We start from the raw sequence: 20373 nt of genomic DNA, 5'->3' as shown, positions 1-20373 counted from the left end.
TTTCCAAGAAAATTGCCACTAAATTGCAACTTTCTTTCAGATAATTTCTGTGTCACTGATGAAAAATACAAGCAGGTCTTGATCATTATTCATATAGTCACTTGTTTGCCTTTGACTCTCTATGTAGTACCAGATTTTCCCCTATATATTGATATTGTAAGAGCCATTGCAACTACAGTGCTACAGCCAAGGGAGAAGGGGGATGTTTTATAAGGGTGCTTCCTTTTCTTATAATTTGTTAGACTTATTCGTAATGAATTCTGTACACCTATATTTAGAGCACTGTACGGTGTTGGACTGTAGTGTTATTAATTTAAGCGAGTTTATATATGATCATGAATTATGTCAACTGTTAAAACTGAGATTATTTTGTGCGTGTTCCTTTTTTTATTGTTATTTTTCTTTGGATCTCCCTGTTAATTAACAAGCCAGCATAAAACTGTAAATGCTAGCTTTTTTGAAAAGTACTAACATGTATGAACATAACACGAATAGCGAGATGTAAGACCAGAACACAGAAAGCACCTAATCAATTGTAAATGCCTTCTCCTTCATTAAATCCCTCGTGACAGAGTTCAAAGATGTTTCTATCTCTTGTGAAATGATAGGAGCGTTGAGCTTAATGGGAAAAGATATCTAAATCTAGACTGGTGCATAGAAAAATAAGAAACCATCGATAAATAACTAGGTGGAGCAGGTTTGTGAAAACTAAAACCAAAAATGAATCAAAAACCTGCAAATTACACAGTTCTGCTATGTACCAACGTTCGGTGCCAGGGTTGACACTGGTGGACCACGAGAGTATCTCCATTGATCACAGGCAGTGCACTTATCCAACTTCACATTGTTATCCAACGTACAGAATTTGCAAGACCAAGTGTTGTACTTGGTACTAACATCTTTTGGCTGGTGAGTGCCGCACAACTCACAAATGGGAGCCAATTTCTGCAATGATCCACATCATTCACACAGATTAGAAAAATCGTTATTTTTTAATGCCAGAAATAGGTAGTGCTAATTATAATTTAGAAGAATGAATGAAAATAATATACTTTCTAACTACAGAAAACATAATGTACGCAAAAATATTTGGATACTTACGTTGTTCAATAGAGTGCACATCGTACATTCCCACATTCCAGATTCGTCAGAACGAAATGTTCTACTATCACCAGATACGGACACACTTGATAAATTTGCCGAACTAGGTCCTTCATGAAAATTGGATTGAGAATGTGAAATGGTTTCAGACCCACAGCATCTTCGTTTAGATCCCGTTTTTGGTGTGTCCATAGTCAAATCTATTAATTCAGAACTACTAGATGATGAGCCAACAAGTAAACTTGAAGAGGTATCCTGACTTCTTTTTCGAGATAACAGCTTTGATGTTAGAGTAGAATTGTCTGTTAGTCTTGAGGTTCCCACATTTTCTCCCTTATGCACAATGTTCTCAGCATCATCATAGTCAACATCTTCCTGATCCAAATGTGCGGAAGATTGAGAACCACACCATATTTCATCCTGCAATCTTTGTTCTGCAGCCATTGCAGCAGCTTGTGCTGGACTAAGGGCTTTCATTATAATACTATCACCACCAATACGTTTTGGTCCAGATGGAAGAAGTGATCCCAATCGTGATCTCTTTTCTGCAGCTTCCAGAGCAGCTTTACGGAGGGATGGAAGTGGAGGTTGCCGGGAATAACCACCTAAACGCCTTCCTGGAAGGTCAAACCCCTGTCCTGCGCCAGTTATTCCCTTAGCCATCAACTCTTCACATTCCTGTGCACGATTAACAACTTGTACATATGAAGGACGCTCATAAAATTAATAGCTTGCTATTAAGAATTCTCAGCGGTAAACGAGTATTTAGAACAATCATAAGCACCAGTTATCCAACTATTCCTCTAATAAAAATTTCTTCACTTTAAAATATATTTTTATTCAAAAGTGAACATAATTTATCAAAAGAGGATGTTAAATGGAGATAATTCTGCAAATGTATATATTGATGGAAAGCTGCCGTTTCTAGCATGACCACCAGCTAAGGATAAGTTGCTGGGAAAATAAATTCCTGCCTCCTATTACATTTCCTTTCATACTTATTTATTTACTCATTTGTATTATTATAATTTTTTGTCAGGGATCTTACCTAATAAAAATGCTAAACAAATATACCTTCTCATCCTATGCTAATATCTTCCGGTGTGGAAAGAAATGATAAACTTGAGGACTAAACCAGTAAAATATTAGCTAAAAGAATACACTCGAACGTAAATATGATAAATAAAGTTCACATAAAATCCAGAGAGTATTTCTCTAATGCAGGAAATCCAAAGAACATTTACAGATTATAACAACATCAGAGGAACAAGAAGAACCTTTCTAAGCTCATCCCAAAGCTTGTAGAAGTTGGCATTATGAGGGCCATGGGCATTATGGCAAAGCTCATGAAGCATAGTATCAAGAACTTCATTAAAAGGGTAGAAGTCCAAATCCCTGTTCGGCCTCCGTAACCGCAACTTCACATGTATACCAGCCCCAACATTCAACCCCAGGAGAGATGAATTTCCTGGGCTACAATCACAATAACCAGCCCCTTAGTCACTCCCCCAAAATTAAAAGGTGAACAGATGTAAATGAAGCCAAAATAAAAATCTAATCACCAAACGAAAAGCAATTTTCTCCTGTATAAACAAAAGCATAACTCAAACTAAAAAGTTTAAAAGAAATCAACAATCACATAAACTGAAACGTTCCTACTTCCAATCACAAAAAGCTGTTAATTTAATTACTACCTACCAACATACCTTTGGTGATTAAAACAGTGGTATTTACTCCAAAAAGGAAACTCCACTCTTTCAAACGTCAATGATCCATTTTACCTTAAATACCCATTAACAGAAAACTCAAAGGAAAAATGAAATTTTTATATACGGTCAATAACAGGTATCATCCAGAGGAGGTAACAAATATCTTTCACCCGAAACAGTCGTCCTGGGTCCGAGTCTGATCACTGTAAGCAGAAAACTCTATACTGTCCATCCAAGTAACTTAAATAAAGAAAAACCTTAAGTTCCGGTTCTGCTTCTCTCCCATTATAATAGAAGTTTCACTTAAATAAGTTGCATAATCCATTGTTACAAATTTTTACTACGGGGATTGTCGAGCTTAAACACCAACTATGATCGAAGAACAGCAAAAAATAATACTGGGTGTAAGTTTTCTCCTTCAAGTAATTGAAAATGAATGGCATTGCACTCTTGAACAAACAAACAAATAAACCAATAAATAATGAAAATGGAAATTTGATGTACCAAAATTCAGAGAGAAGCTTGACCCTCCATTTGTGTTTGCGCATGATGGGTTGGACCTGTTTAGCGATCTTCTCCAACATCTTCGTCGCTTCTTCTGTCGCGGGTTTCCTCTTTAGAGCTCTGATTTCCCATACCTTGTTGAGGTCGCCCACGTTCATCCCCCAAAACCCTATATCTCAAACTAAGCAAAATCTACAGTAATTGAGAGAGAAGGAAGGGAATCGACGGTGAAAATTGAAGAAGCTGAAAAGGACGATGATGGTTGCTGAACGATCGCAGAAAATTTGGTGTGAATGGAGAACAAAAAGAAAGAGTGGAAACGACGACGCAATGAAAGGATTTGATTAACGCGCGAGTCTGGGCTGCATTTTGAATCTTTCACACGTGTGGCTGCCTCTTCTTAAATTCTGAATAAACGTACCTTTTTTTTACAGCAACTGCTGGATATGATTAGGATATTACTTAATGCATAATTGGTTTAGTTTATTTTAGAGAAATATTTATTAAGTTTTACAATATTTTTAAATAAAATAAAAGAATATTTTTTCAAATTTTTTATGGAAATGCATAATCATTTATTAATTTTTAAGAAAAGAATATCTCTATGTAACAGTTTTAGTATATTTAAATATGATATTTATTGACAAGAATAACTTCAAAATTATATTTAAAATTTATTGGAAAAAATTCTAAAAATAAGACACTTCGTATGTGTTTTTTTAAGATGAATTTAAAGAAGAGTAAATAAATGAATTTGAATAAATTTAAAAATAAAGTTTGCGTGATATTTTTTAAAAAATTTGTATATGAAAATAAGTAGATTTCGAGTGAAAGTTTTTGAGTAATTTGGCTCAGATAAAAAATATTTAATAAATAAAAATTGACAATTATTCCATTGCTTTTGTATGTAAATGTAATATAAAATTATTTTTGGATTAGTTAAAATTATTTTTTTTTAGAAATGAGATCTATGAATAGTTTTGAAGAAAAAAAGTAATATTGTAATAAATAAACAATACAATGTATTTGGTATAGATTTATTAGCATGTTGAAATAATTTTCATTTTAATAATAAATTTTAAAAGCTATATATTTAATAATTACTAATTAATAGTGATTATTGTTGTGATTAGGATTGCTCAAACAAAATACCCTTAATTGAAATATATTAGTTGAAATAGGACCCTTTATAAATTTCGGAAATCTTAGTATAAATATGTTTAAAAAGGTTCACATTAAACATTTTATTATCATTGAAAAAAGTCTATATTTTAAAATACTTTAAAAATATATAATTCATAATTTTTTGTAATTATTTAATAACATTCTATAATAAAAAAATTCTATTTAACGATTTTTTATTGTTTTCTTCATGAGAGTTTAAAAATAAGAAAATAGAATGCTTATTGAAATATTTGTGTGAAGGGATGAAATTTGATTAAAAAGAAAATAAAAAATGCTTCTGATTTTTTATCAACATATCAAAAGTATGACAAACAATACTGCATGCATGCATGCATGTGAAAGGTGGTATTATGGTAAAATAGGGTATATTACCCTCACATCCCTTCAACTGAAGGGGGATAAGAAAAAGTAAAGATCTTCCTATTCCTTGCCTTCCCTCCCTCTTGAATTACTAGAAAAGAACACAACTTTACATAAATGCAAAAATATTTTTACATCGGTTATTTAAAGTTTATTACACCGATTTTGGATCTAATATTACCAATATAATAGTAAAACAACCAATGTAATATATGATATTGAAGTGAAAAAAAAAAAAAAGTTCTTCGTTCCATCGTGTATAGAAAGACATAGTACTAATAAACAATAAACAAAATCCTAAACCAAATGGTTACAAGTTTCTCTTTGGTTATAGAAAAAAAAAAAGAAACAAAGACCCACACCATCTAATCACTACTAGTATCTTCCAGAACAAAAGAACAACCTTTCTACCAACTATGACGAGAACATCAACGTGGGTGAGACAATGAACGAGCAGAGACACGAGTGAGAGAGATAATAAGCCTCAACGAGAAACCGACTAAAAACAATAATGAGTTTCAACAAGAATGTGATAGCAATGACAATGAGAGATGCTTTTGAAAATAGGTTGTGAATTACAACAAAACGATTGGAAACCACAGTGCACACAACAAGAACACTAAATAACCTAAAAATAGTGAGAATGAAGGAGAAAATGGAGTGGAAAAAGCTTCACAATGTTGTCATTGAGTAAGGACAAAATGAAGAAGACAAAATGTGCAGTGCAGGTATGAAAATAGGGGATACTACATCTTAATCTTAATCGATGTAGTATCTTTTTTCTAATTATTTTTTAAATTGGAAATTTTTCGCTTATATGTTCTATAATTTTGTGTCTAGAGTGGCCTACTCTATAGTGCCACATATTAATATTTTATAACAAAAAATAGTCTTAGGAATGAAATCTTGGTCAGAAATAGGAAAAGAATGCAAGTAATAAAGACCATTGTAGACATTAGCACATCAAATCATCTTCGAGGTAGAATTGATTTGTATCTAACACATCTTTGAGAAAAAAGTTAGGGTGCAGTTTATGTCTCTAGTTAAGCTTTAGACATATATTAGGTTAAAAGAGAAATCAGTTTCTGTACAAGACATTAAAGATAATAAAATATTTTGAAAACTGAATGGTTCCTACATGTTGGGCAATCACAATGGAGTTATTTGACAATTTAACAGATATGGGTTTGATCTTGTGAAAAATAACAAAGTATTTTTTTCTCATAGGTGACATGATAAGTGGCCTTAGTGTCTATAATCCAATAAAATGTACCTTGTTTATCTTTTGTTATGTTCCTCCATATTCGAGTAATGTTATGTAAAGGGTTGTCAGTGTTTTCTATCATCTTTAGCAATTTTTGAATCTGTTCTGAAGTAAAAGAACTGAAGACAACGTTAGTCTGTTGGGTACATTGTGCTTTTGTAGGGGCAGAGTCACTCTTGTAGATGTTGGTAAAGTTCTAATCACTCTGTCCTCCACTCTCTTGACTGTTGTTGTCATTTTTCTTGTCCACGGTGGGTAATCATGTTTAGAGTAGCACTCATCCACAATGTGATTCATTTTTTGGCAGTAAGAGCATTGTTTCCCATTATTAGGATTTCTTCCTATCCCTCTTCCTTGACCACGTGATCCAACACCACGACCTTGGGACCTTCAGGTTTGTGCTAGTTTCCAGCGATTTTGTTTATCAACCGTGTTGGCCAGAATCTTAGATTTAATATTCTTATTGGTGATCTTGACACCTTGTTTTTCTTGCCTTTCTTGTTGCATGATGAAGGAGAATACGCAGTTGATGTAAGGAAGAGGCTCCATTAGTAGCATTTGTATCCTCAAAGTATTGTAGATCTTTTAAGCCCTTTAGGAAACAAACAACATTTTCCATTTCTCTATATTTGACAAATATTTTAGACAAATCACACTTAGAAGGAATATCACTAGTACAACATCACATGGACCTAAGAGATTCAAATTCTTCCGATAAAATCTTTAAATTAGTAAAAAATTGACTTGCATTCATTTCTCCTTGTTTAATTGAGCGAATGTCTCGAAGCAAGTCAGAAATCTTGAAGTAATTACCTTTTGAGAACCTTTCTTTTAATTTATCCCGCAATTCTTCGCAATTCTTTGACATCTTCAATATATATGACACTTTTTGCAATTTGTGAAGAAAGGGTCTTTATAATCCAAGATAGAATCATCATGTTACATCTTTCACAAGCATTAAATAGAGGATAATTTCTTTGAGGTTTCTTGATTCCACCACCTATGAATTTGATATTATTCTTAGAAAGAAGAACTTTCCTTATGTTTCTGGTCCAAGAAGAGTAATTGATTTCATTTAGAACCTGAAAAATAAAGAGCGAGGCTTGGATTTTTCCTAGGATACAGGTAAAAGGGACTGGAAGGATTGGCAGACTAGTTCATGGTCTCCATCATACCAAGAACTTACAGAAAAGGGGTCAAACACTTTGATTTAGAAGGTTTTGGTGCATGAGAGACAAAGTAGGCAACAAACCTACTTTGATATCATATCAAAGATGATATGAACAGAGAAGACCTATAGTAGGAGAGGAACTCATAGCAATTGTGGAGGAAGAAGACAAGGAAGCATAGGAAAAGCTTAAAACAGGTAAAAGAAACTCAAAACTCTTATTGAAATTGTTTATCACTTTCATGAGGATAAGAAAACTTTTGGTTTATATAGGGTTTCTACAAACAAAGAAAGAAAAAAGGAAGAGGGAAAAACCCTAACAACTAACTAACCTAATTTAACCGATTAATATCTCTAAGCAATAATCTTAACTAACCTAAATGTTTTGATACAACGGTGGAACAATTTATATTAAAAAACTTATTTCTCAAACATTGGAATTAGGTCATAAACAAGAGAACCGATTTCCACATGTTCTTGGTTTTGGTTCCGCACACACTTAACTAATTCTTTTTCCCTTTGTTCAGTCATAAAATCGATTCCACTATAGCCAGAACCTATTTCCACAACTCAAATGCGCAATCTGCATTTCACAATCATCTTCCTTGACCACCATGGAAGTTCACAATATAACTTAAATGAGAATATTATTGTCAAAGCTTATATGTTACCTTCAAGATTGTCTCACCTTAAGTGAGATTGGAAAAACTCAGTCTTACAAATCTGATTTCTTTTTTTTCACCCTCAAATTGCATGAAACGAACACAAATGTATCTTGCAAATTTATGCTTCACAATCACTTCAAACAAAAAATTCGCACATTGCTGGCTCTATGAAAGCAATTCCTAGATATGTAAACTCTATTAAACACTAGGAAAAGAAATCTCTACAAAACTAATTCCTAGGTAAATCAACTCATTTATAAAAAAATTATGATCCTATGCTTTTGTAAAATGTATCGAAATAGAGATATTGAAAGAGAAAAAAAGAAATAAAGAGCAATATGTAATAAATGAATGGAAGTAAAATTTATTTTGTTGAAAATAAATAAAAAATGAAAATACAGTTTTTTAATTGAAAAAAAAAACTGATAGTGAAATACAATAAATGTATTTTTAGGTATTTAATTTTACAAATTATATTATTATTTATTCATAATTATTAATCGCTTATTTATTATCATTATTATTTACTAATTTGTTTATTATAATTAGTATAAAAATTGAAAAAACCAAAGAACGTTATGATCATTATTGAGGCTTGAAGCGCAAAAGAAAAGAGTTTTCATAATTTGTAATATATTTATGTTATATCTTGTAAAGAGTTTTGGCGTTTTTATTTTCTCTGAATTTTAGTACTTCAAATTTTCACTTTCATTATTTAATTTGTGTGTTTTTATTGATTTATTTAAGCAATGTCATTCACTTGTCTTTTGTATTTTTCAAAAGGAGAAAAGTATTACTGCTTTTGCTGTTTTCAAATTAAAAATTGCAGTTTTAACGCAACAATTGTTGAAATAAAAGTATGTAATAATAATCTATGAACATTATCGAGGTGATACTATACCTAAGTTTTGTCTTTATTGAAATTTAAATACTCAGATTTAGAGTTCAGAATGCTCAAAAAGATCGTCTCCTTTCAAAGATTGATGTATCTCCAACAGAGGCAGAAATCATTAAATTACCTATAATACCCAAAAAAATTTTGCTTACTAAGTTTCTTTTTTCAAAGAACTATAGTTTAGTAACATATGCCTAAGAAGTATTTGCTTTTCAGTTTCCTACGGCTAAAAAATCCCAACTGAATGGTAGCTTCACCAGAAAGTAGATTAGTCCATTTGGTATGGATTGATAAAATTCTATAAGATAGTAACCAGACTGTAACTACCAATAAAAGGGGGGCAACTGTTTTATTACAGCTTGAATGCTTCGATGCAAATGTGAAGTGGGACAATTAGATAATAATCAATCAAATCCCAGAAGCCTGCTGATCACAATTTCATCTTACGGTCGTCAAAAGGCAGCTAAAATACTAGCCCATTTTTCACTGATTTAACATAACAAGGGGAAACTTGCCTTAGAGAAAACTTTAACTTCTTATTACTCGAGATATACTACCCACCATTCAAAACGTGACAAGTTTTAAATCAGATAAAACTGATGGACCATATTCTTAGGTTGTAATAAGCCACATTGAAAAACAAAAAATCTAGTTGACGACATAACAGCAGCAAATAAATTACTAAACATGTAAATGTAGATACTATGAGAAATGAATCATAAAAAATGTCCACCAAGATGAAGATTGATGTCAACCTTTAAGTGCGTTCATTCTGTCCCTCAGATAGTAGAGTTTAGCCCTTCTCACTTTCTTCTTGTCAAGCACTTTTATCTCCTTTATGTTAGGTGAATACCTATTATAGTTCACATATGACATAAATTTCAGGCATTAAGCATTATGTAATATGACTACAAGCACAACCAACTGAAAATTAAAAAACCCCAACACAAAAATCACATCAATTCCTCCTTCCCTCTTCCCAACCCAAAACAATAGTACATAAATCATATGGCAGGCTGAAATGAGGATAAACAGAGGACCTTTTTAGTATAACAAACTCAAGAACTAGTCCCAAACACAGAAAAACACCTCAAATTATGCACATGAAAGAGAACAAAAATTACAGTCTGAATGTACACTGAAGCAAAATGAACCACTTTTTCCCTAAAGATAATGCTTGGAGAAAATTACAGATTGAGCTGAAATTGAAAATCAAAATATATATTCTAACAAGTCCTTTCCAAAAATCTAATTCTTCATTTGAATAAGTTTGGAAACAATCATGTTCACACTTTGTAGCTTATAAGAAAAGCAGTAAAATTGCGTTTTCCTTCGTTTTATGTTTTTTTCTTAAAAAATTCATTAATCATCAATACTTTAGACATTTTAATTAAAAGATAGCAAACAACACAAATAACTGGGCCATAACTAGAATTTTAAATGATTATCACCACCTCAAGTAATTATTTCTATAATCCTATTATCTTTATGTTGAGTGAAGCAATTTAAATAAACCGTCATCAAATGCCAACAAATGTGAAAAAATTATTTTACCAGTTCAAATAGAATGTACAATACATGTATACTTAAAATATGGGAAGGTCATACTTACAGAGGGAATAGAGATTCAATCCCAACCCCAGCCACCTGCCTCCTAATTCTGAATGTAGTATTGATTCCAGCATTACGCCTGGCAATAACAATGCCTTTAATAATAGAAATGCGCCTCTTATTCTCAGGTGATTCCTGTTATACCAGATGTTATTAAACAAAAGATCATATCACTATCACAAACAAACACGAAGAAAAAAAATGAATAGAAAATAAAAACCTTCATACCACTTTGAGCTGCACAATATAGCCAGGCTTTATGTCAGGTATCTCTCTTTGCCCTCTCACCTCCTCTACTGCTTCCTTGTCTAAAATCTAAAGGATATAAATACCAACCATTTTTACAAATGACAAAAAATGAATTTCTCATTAAAAAGCAATCCAGATCAGTCACATGCCTGCATAATATGCCGACCAGTTTTGTCTAATCTCTTAAATTTGATACGAGGAGGAACTTCAGGTTCTGGCATCAAACTACCTTGAGAAGAAGAATCAACAGAAGGTGCCTCTGTTGACATATACCTGCTAGCTAAAGGTGGTGCGATCCCCCTAGAATTCTTAAATGGTCCCAGTTCAGAACTTCTCTGAACTGATGCTAAACCATAGCCACATTCAAATCTTGAGAATGCCCCAGTCTGAGGGGATTTTGTAATCTACAAAAGCAAGCACCATAAGAGCTGATATCCCACATAATTTGTGCTAAAGTTAATCACGTCAAACTTTCAAAAAACTAAACTGAAACATAGAATAAGCTTGGACAATGATAAACTCCTCCATAAAAACTTTTAGGAAAATAAAATAAGCATGTCCATAAGCTAAAATTAGTTAGGCATAAGCTAAAAATTAGCTTTTGAAAAAGCTAACCTGAAAGAACTTCTACAAATTAGCCTCACTTAAGCTAATTTTCAGTATGAAGAAGCTTATTTAATTTTTCCTTCTACTTTTATTCTCCTACATGAGTGACGTGGAGAAATTTATTCAAACAAACCCCAAATAAACCCATTGACGAGCTCTTGATACTTATGTCATTTCAAATTCCTTTATTCATTCCACTCAATCATGCATAATTAACAAGAAAGAAACAAGAAAACTGAGAAGATCAAACTTGTAGTAAATATTATTATCTGCAACTTAACAAATCTCCCAATCACAGTTCAAGATTATATCTTATTAATAAATCTTCTTTGTTACTTTATTTATATGTGCCAAATAACACACTTGAGATGAGGATTTGGGATTCTACCGATAGAAACAAACACAGTACTAAAAGAGACAATTCTTGTAAAATACTATTCAGTGAATTAGAAACATGTCACACTTCCCGTCTTTATTCATTCTTTCTTTATGGGATTTTGATATATAAATTTATTTGACAATAAATCATGAATTTTAATTTTAATTTCAATTTCAATATCAATATACGTAAATTTAGGAGTATGTAGTATTCTTATTAATTCTTATACCTTCAACCATTTAGCACCTAGCATGTAGCAGAGACCAACTAAACTACCGAAAATGGTAGCTTTTGGTGGGAGGATGACGACATCGTGCTTAATTATAAGGGTAGAAATGAAAAAAAAAATGTAAGACAGGGATAAGCAATCGTGGGACTCATGAAGTAGGATGATATGAGGACATATAATATAACTCGTTTTCGGTAGTTATTTTATCAACAACACGATAAAATACAACGATCTTCTTTTTGTTACTTTATTTATCATCATCGCAACAACAAAATCAAGCACGAAAAAGTGTAAGGATATGAATGACACGAGGTGATGCTTACGGCGATGGGAGAAACATGAGAGGTGCAGTCTGGGAGAGAGACCGACCGGGAAGAAGCCGGAGCTTGAAATTGCAGCGGAGATCGACGGAGGAATGGTCGGAGTAGAGATGATGAGAGCCTTGAAGAAGCCATAACCGAAACGCGGTGAGAGAGAAAGGGAAAAACCCTTCGTTTAGGTTAGGGTTTATGGCTTGGACCATACTATACGGGTCGGGCGAATAAACCGGTTTTCCGACCCGAACCATATTATTTTAGTTCAAAATTGTACTGAGTCAAGATTACTTTTTGAGATTTCCGAAAATGGGATCCTATTTAAGCCATAATAGTAACATCTATTTTAAAACATATATATAATTAAATTTAAAACATGATGAAATAATTAAAAAATTATAAAGATTTATTTAAAAGTTTATAATAAACAACACTAAGGTAAATTGTTTTTTCTACCAATACAGGTATGTTCTAAAACTTAAATTCAAAAGTATCAATATTGTTGTTTAAGGAAAATGTCTGTTTAATAATTTCTTTTAGGATGTTTTTTTTTTATGATTTATTTGAAGAAGAATTTGAAAATAAAATTTGTGTTTCTTCTTTTAAAATTTAAAGGAAAAAGTGAGTGAATTTAAAAATAAAATTTATAAAAATTTAAATAATATTATTGATTAATAAATAAGAAAAAGTTTTAACAGATTAAAAAAAAATATTACAAAATTATCTTTCATGTTAAAGATAATATCAAATAACTTTTGATGAGTTAAATTAAAAAAAAAAAAAAACTGCTATTCAATAATTTTGAAAAAAAAGTAATAATAATAAATAAAGAGTACAATTTATTTAAGATAAAAATATTAAATATTTAGATATTAATTGTTCTAAAAATTATTATTGTTATTAAACATGATTAATAATTATTGTTGTTATGTTCTTCACTGGCTCTTGCCTTTTGATGATAAGCTTCATCCTCCTAGTTCCTTTTATAGAAACTCCTCCATCTATTATATATATGCAGACATCCATTTGAAACGTTAAAGCTGCATTGTTCAAAGATGACGACAGTGCCACCACTTCCTCTGCCTTATCCTCCGCCTACGGCGGCAGGCTCCTGAAGAACTTCCCAACTCTGATGATAAATTCCATGCACGTTTCCATTTTGTTATGACATAAATTTATATGAATAATTTTATTAAAATAAGATTGATTTTAGTCCTTTGAATTTAAATTCAATGGTTTAGTTCTATAATTTAAGAAAATACAAGTTATTCACAAGATCATTTATTTTAATTTTATATTTTTCATCATCAAACACTTAACAACATAATTATTTTTTTCTTCTTTTAAAGTGTTCGATTTAACAAGGTATTAAAATAAATATTAATTTTTCAAATCACAAAGATTAAAGAAGATGAAATTAAATTTAAAAGGTAAAAGCAAACTCAGCCGAAATTTCAACTACTAGAAAACATACTTAAACTCTCTTTTTAAGATGTCGATCTTTCAAAACTCAATATTATTAAATCATAAGTATACAATAATATTTTTTTCCCATAAGACTACATGAGTTAAAGAGAACCGTGTTATGATATAAGTAATGTTTGTACTATAAATTTGTATATATTTCTTTCCCGTTTTGTCTATAATGATTAATGTGAACAATAACAAATTAAGAGAGTAATTTATTTATTCGAAGAATTTAATATTCTTTTGAAGTAAAATGATTTGTTTCGACAAGAAAATTAAAATTGATAACATTTAAGATAGTATTTCAAATAAATAAAAATAATAAAACTTGAAACTCAATAAAGAAAAGAATGTAACTAAAATTTCTTAAGTTGTGGAATTCTTTTTATGATGAAAAAAGTCCACATATTTAAAAAGTCGACTTATATCGACATTTAGCTAAGGACAAGTTGTTTTAATATCTAGCCTAGACAGTTTGATTATGAGTTCGGATTGATTTGTCTCAACCTTAATCAAAAGTTAACTTGTTTATCTATTGTCAAAAACAACTCATCTTGACCTTTTGTCTAACCGATTTAGTTTAACCTTTTGACTAAGTCAACTTAGCTTGATCCTTTAACTCAAGTTAGCTAAGCTAGACCTTTGTCCCGAATGAGCTGGCTGGACCTTTGACCCAAGCCTACTGATTCAACTTTTGACTAATGTCAAATCATCCTAATCTATGGTTAGGAGTGAATCTTCTCAACCTTCAACTAGGATCGACTAATCTCAACTTTTATCTAGGACTAATTAGTCTCAATCTTTGACTAAGTTTGACTAGTCACGACTTTTGGTTAAGGCCAACTCAGCTAGACCTTTATCATGTGTCGACTCAACATTCTATCCTAGTCGACTTAACTCGATCCTTTGACTTGGACAAACTTAGCTCAACCTACGACGGTGAAGGTTGAGCTGATTTAATTTAGAATGAAGGATCGACCATGACCATGATATATATGGGATGACTTATGACAAAAGTCAAGACGAACCACTTTCAAACTGAATTAGCCCAATCTAAAAATTGAGTCAAATATTTTTAAAATGAAATTTTGATTAAAAGCGAAATGAATTTGCTTTATCAAAAAAATAATTAAAAACTAAAAATATTTCAATTACAGTGTCCAAACAAATTATTTAAGAAATAAAGATAATTCAACTGTTAGTTATTCAAATTCAAATATATTATATATATCAATTTCTTGGAAATTTTAAAATTTCTTATCCAACAAGGTTAGTTCTTCTCCATACTTGCTCATCTTTTGCATCATTTGAGGAAATTTATGTAACCTTTTCAATCGTAGGAACTAGCACAACTTTTTCTAAAACGTATTCATCATCAACTCATGATGACGGTAGAGAAATCAAAGATGAAAACAGAATAAGAAAAAGTTCTGCATATGCTGTAAAGAGAAGTTATCTTGGAACTTAAGCTATCATTATGTGTGTCTCCTATTTATGGACAACCTTAGGTATCCCAAATCATCACAACTGCTATCACTCCCACGCCCAACAACACTGCAAATAACTTGAAATAGGCTGAGTCAACCTTTGTCGGGTTGTGTGGTTTGTATCCCTTTGCCAACAGATGGTTTACAGATACATAGATAAACACTCCACAGGCCAGACCCATCGATATGGCAAAGATCCAATCTGCCACATGACCTTGTGTTGTGGCATCCAAAATGATTCCAATGGCCACACCAATTGGACTGGAGATGGCAAAAGCGAAAGCATAGGCTGCACATGACATAAGGGGACGATTAGGAAGCATTCTAAGGAGTGCAATTCCCATGGCTATGGCTGCAAATATCTTGTGCAGACAGATTGTCCATAAGGCCTTCCATGCATCTGCTTTTGTCTCAGCAACTCCTATTGCTAAGCCCTCAAACACAGAATGTGCACATAGGGCAACAATCAACAAGATGGTGTCTCCAAGTGAATGGGCATAGCCAAGTGAATGGCTTGCGAAGTTGTGATCGGTGCTAGACACAGAATGGTTCTGATTGCACAGAGAAACAAGAAATTAGTACCAAATAAGAGGTAGCAAGCCTAAGATTACAACACCTTGTTCACCACTCATTGAACTGATACAAAAACATGAATATCTAACTTGGTTTTGTGACTGAGAAGTAACACCGTTGCCACTTACTTTGCTCGTATCAGCTCCTGCACAAGTAAAATATAATGTTACATTTTTTTTTATTAGAGATAGTTGAACTTGAGGATATTCAAATCCAATTTCATATTTGCCAAATTGATATGCCATGATAACAATGACAAATTCAGAAGTGCTACTACAATTCAGTACAGCACAATGATCATGCTGAAATGAAGCAACAGATGATCTTTGTTTCTTCATTTGTTTATGGCATTCAACCATCACCATAAACACACTTTTATAGAAAGTGGATGAATAAAAATAAACATTTTTTTAATAAGAATTAATTACAAGAGAAATTATATCACAAGTGCTTAATTTCGTATAATCATTTCCATGAGTAATTTTACGGTGGTTTGTAGTCTGAATCATGCACCACCAAAATTCAATCATTTAATCCCAACAACAAAAAACAAAACACAGTTCAGAGGAAGAGAGATTTCCAAAATCAATTTGAATTGCATAATCAGAAGGTATTGTAATACTCCATCACTCACAGCGACCAATCAGCATATGAAAAACACAACAAAACAAAAACAACTACAGCCTTAAACAAAAAGAACAGTCTGTTAGCTGAATCATTATACATTCCCCACCAAAATTATAATCCAAAATCACACCTCAAAAGAAGAGGACAAAGGTAGGAAGAAACTTGGATGCAAGTTCTTATACCCTTTTAATTCTGATCTTCTATCAAAATTGAGGCTTCGCCTTTTGGCTTAAAAAAAGAATTCAAAATTTTGTTACTAACCATCGTACTTTTTGATAAAAAGAAAATATTGAAATGGAATGTCTAAAAAGTTTTGAAAACATATATACTATTCCATTCGATACTTATTCACCCAAAAACATAACACTGTTATTCCCTGAAAAAAAAACACGATTCAACAAAGTAAAATACTAATAGCAGTAGTAGTAGCAATTCTAACTGAATCACATTATCATTTTCGCATACCAATCAATGAGCCAACACAAGCAGAAGCCAGAGTACCAACCTTGAACTTCGACATCTACTGCATCTCCATCACGCCCCACCTTCGCTAAAACCGAGGAAATGACAGAATCAGCAAGCATGGTCAGCAAATAGCCGGCACAAGCCAGCATGAACGCGAAAGGGTACTCTGTGGTAGTCAAATCCCCGAAAGTCTCGTTAGCATCACTGAGAAAATGCATCATGGCAGTTCCCAGAAACACTCCTCCGGCGAACTGGGTCCCCAGAACCAAGAACCCCTCGTTCCATTTCAACACATAGGGAGACACCCCGGACACGAACGTGGCCAAAAAGATCACGATCAGACACCACACCTTCGCCAGGATCAAAGTCCTCGAGTGGAGGTTAACGGGAACGTCGTTGGAGTGTGGTTCACCGTCGCCGCCCTCGTCGTCGTCGTGGCCGCCATGGGCGCATATGAGGGAGAAAAGAAGGGAGAGCGTGAAGAGGAAGAGGAGTATGCGTGAAGAAGGAGACATTGCTGCAACGTTAGAAATGAAGAAGAAGAAGAAGAAGAGGGAGAAAAGAAGGGAGAGCGTGAAGAGGAAGAGGAGTATGCGTGAAGAAGGAGACATTGCTGCAACGTTAGAAATGAAGAAGAAGAAGAAGAAGAAGAAGAAGAAGAAGAAGAGCAGTCAAAATTTATGGAAATGGATGTGAATGTATTAATGGGAGGGGACCGTTGCTTTGTTTTTGATTGGTGGTAATGTTTAGAAGTTTGTTTTGTACTGCGCCTATGTGACAGTGACACAGTTTGTACTACGTTGGACCACTGAAGCCTCCTAATCATGTTTTGCTTCAATCTCAATTCTACTTCTTTCTTCTTATGTTTTAAATGTAAAAAATATAAATAAAAATTCATTATATCACAATTTAATAACAAAGTAGTTCTAAATTTAAAGTCAAATTTTATTTTATTTTTTAATTACGAAATAATTTAAGAATTATTTTCATTTGATGCTGCAACTTCTTGTTAGTTCCAAGTGAACGGAGAAGAAAGCGTGTGTACTACAAAATCTGAGTTCGTACTAAAAGAGGCAACTTATGTCACGGGTCTTAAGTCATTGGAATCTTAATTATATTATTATCTTGCAATGAAAACACGCGTTTTGATCTGTAATTTTGTTTTCTTCTTTAAATTTGACGTATAACGGTCTCTAAACCTAAATTAATTATCCTTTTGAAACAAATTATATATTAAAATAAGATTGTATTTATGGACATTTTCTACCTACTCGTGTTATGGTAGATAGATATTAAAATAAAATAGAGAGAATTTTGGTTTGAAATCTATAAAACATTTCTTCTATATATATGTTTTTTCGTAGACTTCTACGTCGTTTTCTTTGTAGACTTTAACGTTGCTCTCTTACCTTCTTTGGCGTCAGGTCACCGTAGTCTCATTGATATTTTGTAACTGCAGACATCAGATAAATTTTTGGTTTACGCAATTTCAAATTTTAATTGACGATTGAGTTGGGAGATATGTTGAGTGTAGATATTTTTATTTTATTTGCTATTTTCTCCTGCATGGCATTTTTACTATAATTACATGTCTTAATGAAAATATTAAATTTAGTTTTTTCTTTTTTAAATTAGTAGTTTATTAAACTATTTTTATTGTCAATTTTTGTTATCACTGTTAATACAAAACACATATACTTATAATATTAAGGTAGGTTTTTTTCTTTGCTCATATATCACACTCCAATACCTCCATGGTTGAATATGACAAATTTGGAATTTATGTTCATAAATATCAAACTTTTTTCCGGAAAGGGAAATTCAGGTTTTCCAGCTCCGATTTCCCTTCTTTGTTTTCTCTTTTGTTTTTTATCCATGAAAAGTTGAGTTTTAGCACTTGCACTACTCAATAGTTCTTATTAAGTATTTAACTTTAAAATTGATTTTTACTTAAAAAAATGTGTCATATTTTATATTATAATACTATCAATAATAAAATATTTCTTTGTGTTTAATATGTGTTTATGTATATAATTAAGTGAGACCAAGAGATACTTTTTCGTCGTAGTTTTTCTATCCTTCTCATCATTGAATTTCTTACTTCAAGTATTTCAAGTCCAGACTGGGTGGAGGATGCCTACAAAAGGCACTCTGATGCTCAAGTCAAACCTTGATCAATGAACTTTTACTCACAATTAAGTATCAGAATCTAGTAAAATCTGTTTACCTTTGTTGCTTAACCCTCTATTTATAAGTTATTTCATGGACCCTAAATTGGCACAAGTTCAATAAAACGAATTTACCTTTAAATTCTATATGTTACTCATAAATAACTTTCTTAGCCTGCAATCAGTTATCAATATCTTCAATCAATATCTGTAATCATTGTGTTATTAATTTATTAACTATTTATTTGCCCAAACCATTGGTCCAATAACAATATCTTGAACGCTAACCCAATCATGGCCCAACATCAATAACTTAAGCGTTGGCCCGACATCAATGACTTAAACGTCAGCCCAACATTTAACCTGCTTGACTGCACTAGCCTAAGGAATAGACCGAACGGTTACAAATGTTAATCGTTCAGCCTATCCTTCATACCATACATATGCCCCCCAATTTCGAGTTAACCATTCGACCTAAGCCAAGGTTAACTATAGGACTTATAACAGACATAAATATTAAGGCTCGGTACCATAACCTCTCTTGTATTAAAAATGAAAAATTTTGCGCCTTTGGATTGAAATCTCTAACCATTAAATGGTTATTTTCATTTCCCGCTCCTGGGTAGTTGTAGCGTCTTGCAATCATGACCCTTAGATTAAAGTTCATCCTACGACTCTTATTAGTTTTCATTTTCTCATATAAATATGTGCAATCCACTACGTCGTTCCACTTTTCCAGCAGTTTTCTCCATAAAGCACCCAATTTACAGATATTTTAGGTGACCATGACTTCCACTGTTAATTTTCCTTCATCAATTGAATCTGTGGGAGGAGACGAGCGAGGCAACGTCAGCGACATATCACCCTCTGCACCATTAGGGCCATCACCCTTTGCCAGACAACCAAACTCTACAGAAAAAATAAAAGAAACCCTGTTAATTGGCGATGCAACTTTCATCTATGGGAATGTCCTGGTTGAAGGTCGCAAAGAGGATGGAGATCCAACTCAAACCCTTCCTAGCATTAGCGAGTATGAATGGGCTTCCCGTGACGTAAGTGAGTTTAGTAGTTTGTTTACCAATAAAACAACATTAAAGGATTGGGTAGAAAATAATTGTCTAGTTAAAACCCTAGAATGTAGTGTTAACTCATTGGCAAGTGTACCAAATCGTTCAAGTAATAAAATTGGTAAGACCATGTATCGTTTTCCCAAGAGACTTGTGCACCACATGACAATTCTTCCTTTCATAATTCAATTAGACATCAAAGTGCACAAAAACACAAGAAACTCTTTTTGGTATTTTTATCAAACAGTTGGTGTGCAAGGAATTTAACATAATGTATTTA

General features: G+C 32.5%; 3 protein-coding genes across 4 annotated transcripts; all 3 read right to left on the bottom strand.

Moving 5' to 3' along the window:
• Positions 1-502: 502 nt before the first annotated feature.
• LOC106779181 lies at positions 503-3683 on the bottom strand. The gene is made up of 4 exons (XM_014667243.2): positions 3315-3683; positions 2379-2574; positions 1102-1779; positions 503-945 (listed from the first exon to the last, which is right to left on the bottom strand). Exons 1-4 carry the CDS (start codon positions 3470-3472, stop codon positions 754-756), a joined length of 1224 nt encoding a protein of 407 aa, XP_014522729.1. The 5' UTR covers positions 3473-3683; the 3' UTR covers positions 503-753.
• Positions 3684-9367: 5684 nt separating this feature from the next.
• LOC106779179 (50S ribosomal protein L19-2, chloroplastic) lies at positions 9368-12424 on the bottom strand. The gene is made up of 5 exons (XM_014667241.2): positions 12249-12424; positions 10861-11115; positions 10691-10777; positions 10464-10597; positions 9368-9704 (listed from the first exon to the last, which is right to left on the bottom strand). Exons 1-5 carry the CDS (start codon positions 12378-12380, stop codon positions 9602-9604), a joined length of 711 nt encoding a protein of 236 aa, XP_014522727.1. The 5' UTR covers positions 12381-12424; the 3' UTR covers positions 9368-9601.
• Positions 12425-15012: 2588 nt separating this feature from the next.
• On the bottom strand, positions 15013-17414 carry LOC106779176 (zinc transporter 11). Of its 2 annotated transcripts, none has more exons than XM_014667238.2 (3): positions 16899-17414; positions 15856-15911; positions 15013-15744 (listed from the first exon to the last, which is right to left on the bottom strand). In XM_014667238.2, the coding sequence occupies exons 1-3, from the start codon at positions 17371-17373 to the stop codon at positions 15211-15213; spliced, it is 1065 nt and encodes a 354-aa protein (XP_014522724.1). In that variant the 5' UTR covers positions 17374-17414; the 3' UTR covers positions 15013-15210. The 2 variants fall into 2 exon arrangements, with proteins under 2 accessions (XP_014522724.1, XP_014522725.1); XM_014667239.2 differs by having other exon boundaries at positions 15895-15911.
• Positions 17415-20373: the final 2959 nt, after the last annotated feature.

This window comes from Vigna radiata, unplaced genomic scaffold, assembly GCF_000741045.1.
Source record: "Vigna radiata var. radiata cultivar VC1973A unplaced genomic scaffold, Vradiata_ver6 scaffold_352, whole genome shotgun sequence".
Lineage (NCBI taxonomy): Eukaryota > Viridiplantae > Streptophyta > Magnoliopsida > Fabales > Fabaceae > Vigna > Vigna radiata.
Note: the sequence above shows the minus strand (reverse complement) of the source record. Positions and strands in the feature narration are given on the sequence as shown.